We start from the raw sequence: 2918 nt of genomic DNA, 5'->3' as shown, positions 1-2918 counted from the left end.
AATAGCTCCCCTTTTTCTTGCAAGGCTGTTTTTTACCCCAATAATTTAGAGTCCTGGGGTGGAAGGACTTGGAAAACAAAAATAGAATTTTCAACAATCTCTATCTTACAAAGATATTTAGCTATCCAATGAAATTGCACTTTACTCAATTCAAAATTCGATTGTTTTGATTGATTCCTGTCAGTTTCTGTCAAAACAGACCAACTTCCCCATTTCTGCATGAATTTTTGTGTAATTGTTGAAAATTGTTGAAAAATGTTCTTTTTTTTAAAATGTAAGTGCAGCATTTCAAACTTTTTTCTTTTTTTTCTTTTTTTTTTTAGTGAAGAGTAGTAGTTCGATGTTTTTAAATCGCTCTGCAATTGGAAAAAAAATTGTTGACAATGCTCTTATGGTTCATGTCACGTATCTAAGTGCCGACTGTAAAAAAAAAAAAAAAGAAAAACCCCAACAAAAAAAAAAGAAAAAAAAACCTGCAAATTTTTTTTTTTTTCCCCGATATGTTACAGAAAAAACATGCTCTATGACTGTCCGGTAAGTTATATATTGCAGAATTCAACTACTACAAAAAGTTATAGTTTAAGTGTGTTTCATGATTTCTCAAGAAGTCTCACACCTGTATGGGAAAATTCGATGAGGATACTGTAAAACAGTTAGGCTCCATATGGAAAGTGTGTTACAACAGCGAGTTGGTAAGCAGCAGCAGAGGCTAGTTTCTACTCAGTGTCACCTAACGCTTACACTACCAATGAAACACTTCAAAAGTTATGAAGCCCAACCATTTCCAGCACCATATGAGAAATTACAACAGTCCTAAAGTTGTCTAAAAAAAAAAAAAAAAAAAATTAGAATCTCGAAAAAGTTAACGGCCTTTGCCATTCAACCATAACGTTTGCCATTTCCATGTACTAGTTTTGCTGTCGGTGTCTGCTCGCCTCCCCTTCCGCCAATGTGAAGTCGCTGCGCTGCGTTGCTGCTGCTTCCGTGTTACAGAGGTGGGAAGGGGTCTGGTGGTCTGTCCGGTGCGTGGTGGGAAGCGGAGACTTTTATCCCAGGTACCAGGACTGCGAAAAAAGAAGAGGAGAAGCATCAGCGTCGGCCCCCGAAGGGCTCCGGGCATCGCCGCCAGCCGCCTCCGCCAAGAGGGGGGCTAATTGAGACCGTGACAAATCGACCTAATTACAAAGCTTAATTAAAAATACTGTACAAATCAATATATTTCTTTCTCTTTTTTCCCGCCCCCCCCCCGTCGACAGTCGCTGGACATAGCTGCAGATGAATGCGGGGGTCATGTCACGTTAGAAGTTATCAATCTTTTTAATAGATGATGGCTTGAAGATCCCTCCAGTTCACTTTTGTCTAATCCCCTGAAAAGGCGATACACATTCGCCTCTCTGTGCCATTTATCACCCTGCAGTCGGGGTTTTCTTGGGTATTTAGGCATGTGCCAGCATAAGCATCTGTTGCTTTATACTGCCCTGCTTCAACTGTCTCACTGGAACAGATGCACAGAAATTCAACAACAGGGCTGTTTTCTTAGGAGAAATGTGGATCACTAGAGAAAAGCCAGGATAAAGCAAATCTGAGGGAAAGTGGATCAGAGCAAACGTCCTGTATTTCTGCAGGTGGACCTCAACTAATAGCTTTTCTTTGGGAAAAAGTCTTTTTTTTCTTCTCTTCTGCTTCTTTCTCTTCTCTTCTCTTCCTCCCCGCAAAGGGAGGGAATTCCCTGGGATCTCAGCTCCTTAACCCAACCGTGTGGATGCCTGGAGCGCAGAAAGCAATTTCGATGGGAAAATAAACACGGTCAGAAAGCTGGAGTGGGCTCCGCGGGAGTCAGGGCAGTGCCACCGCGCTGCGGAGACCCGGCTCGGCCCCGGCGAGGTCACACCGACCTGAACCCGGGATGAATAAGAGCAGTGTTAGGCCCCGGGACCGTCCGCGCGGGGGGATGCCACTTGGCAGTGACATATTGCTGTGGGAATACACCAACAAGAGGCAACTATTTAGCCTGAAGTAAAACAACAAGAAAGAGCCAGGTTTTAAGGAGTCGTTTGCCGACACCTCACGTTTTAACTCGGGCTCCCGTAACAGATGAGGTGCGTGCATGCACGTGTATAAACCGACGACAAGTTTTACCAACTTTCTCCACCAGACCTTTTCAGCATCTGATGTGATTGATAGCCCAATCAACCCGGGGAGGATTTATGAACATTTACAGAAGACTCTGAGGCAAGTTTCATGTGGGACTTGGGAGATTATGTGGTCTTGCCATGGAGGTAGGAACCAGTAAAATAAATAGCACGATCAGAGAAGTTGTCCTGTTTCCAATACACCTCATTAAAGCAAGTCTTCCTCCGCTCGCCCTTCTGAACACAAACACACCGGCCCCGTATCGGCTCCATCTATTGCCTACAGATTTTCTATTTAGACTTAATGCAGGCCGCAATTAAACGAAATAGTTCTCATATGTAAAGCTCATAAACAAGAGAGAGTTCTGGCGGGGTTTGTGAAGCGCTGCCAAGCCCCGTTCCCCTCCCCGGTCGCAGGGCCCTATGGATGGGGGGCGGTGGGCGCAGGGAAACCGAGCCAAAAACTCTTCCCAACTTTGTCCCTTACGCTCGCCAGCGGAGCATGACAGTCTTTGGCTGGGCTGGGGAAGTGTGGAAGTCCCCAGCAGGGAATAGAGGGGTTAAAAAAAATAGAAAAAAAATAAAAAAGTCATTCAGAGCCCACGGTTCAAATCGATATTGCAGATGTCCAATTGGCTCCCATCGCCCGCTGGAGTGGGCCGGGGATGGCGGGAGCGGCTCTGGCCTCGCCACTCCTCCTCCGCTTCAAAAGACGAATTTTCTTTTCTTTTTTTAAAAAGTAGGGGAAAAAAAAAGAAGGCAAAAATCAAGCGAGCTGCGGTTGCA

At 44.9% G+C, this 2918-nt stretch overlaps 1 protein-coding gene across 1 annotated transcript in view; it reads right to left on the bottom strand.

Annotated features, from left to right (window-relative positions):
- Positions 1 to 551: 551 nt before the first annotated feature.
- Positions 552 to 2918, bottom strand: part of NFIA (nuclear factor I/A) — a gene marked incomplete at its 5' end in the record, with an annotated part of 110236 nt that continues 107869 nt past the window's right edge. The window contains one exon of the mRNA XM_009865195.1: positions 552 to 1064. Within this exon, the coding sequence (XP_009863497.1) occupies positions 1047 to 1064 (18 nt within the window). The remainder of the gene's footprint in view (positions 1065 to 2918) is intronic.

This window comes from Apaloderma vittatum, unplaced genomic scaffold (genome assembly GCF_000703405.1).
Source record: "Apaloderma vittatum isolate BGI_N311 unplaced genomic scaffold, ASM70340v1 scaffold24402, whole genome shotgun sequence".
Classification (NCBI taxonomy): Eukaryota; Metazoa; Chordata; class Aves; order Trogoniformes; family Trogonidae; genus Apaloderma; species Apaloderma vittatum.
The sequence above is the reverse complement of the archived record's forward strand: the minus strand, read 5'-3'. Positions and strand labels throughout refer to the sequence as shown.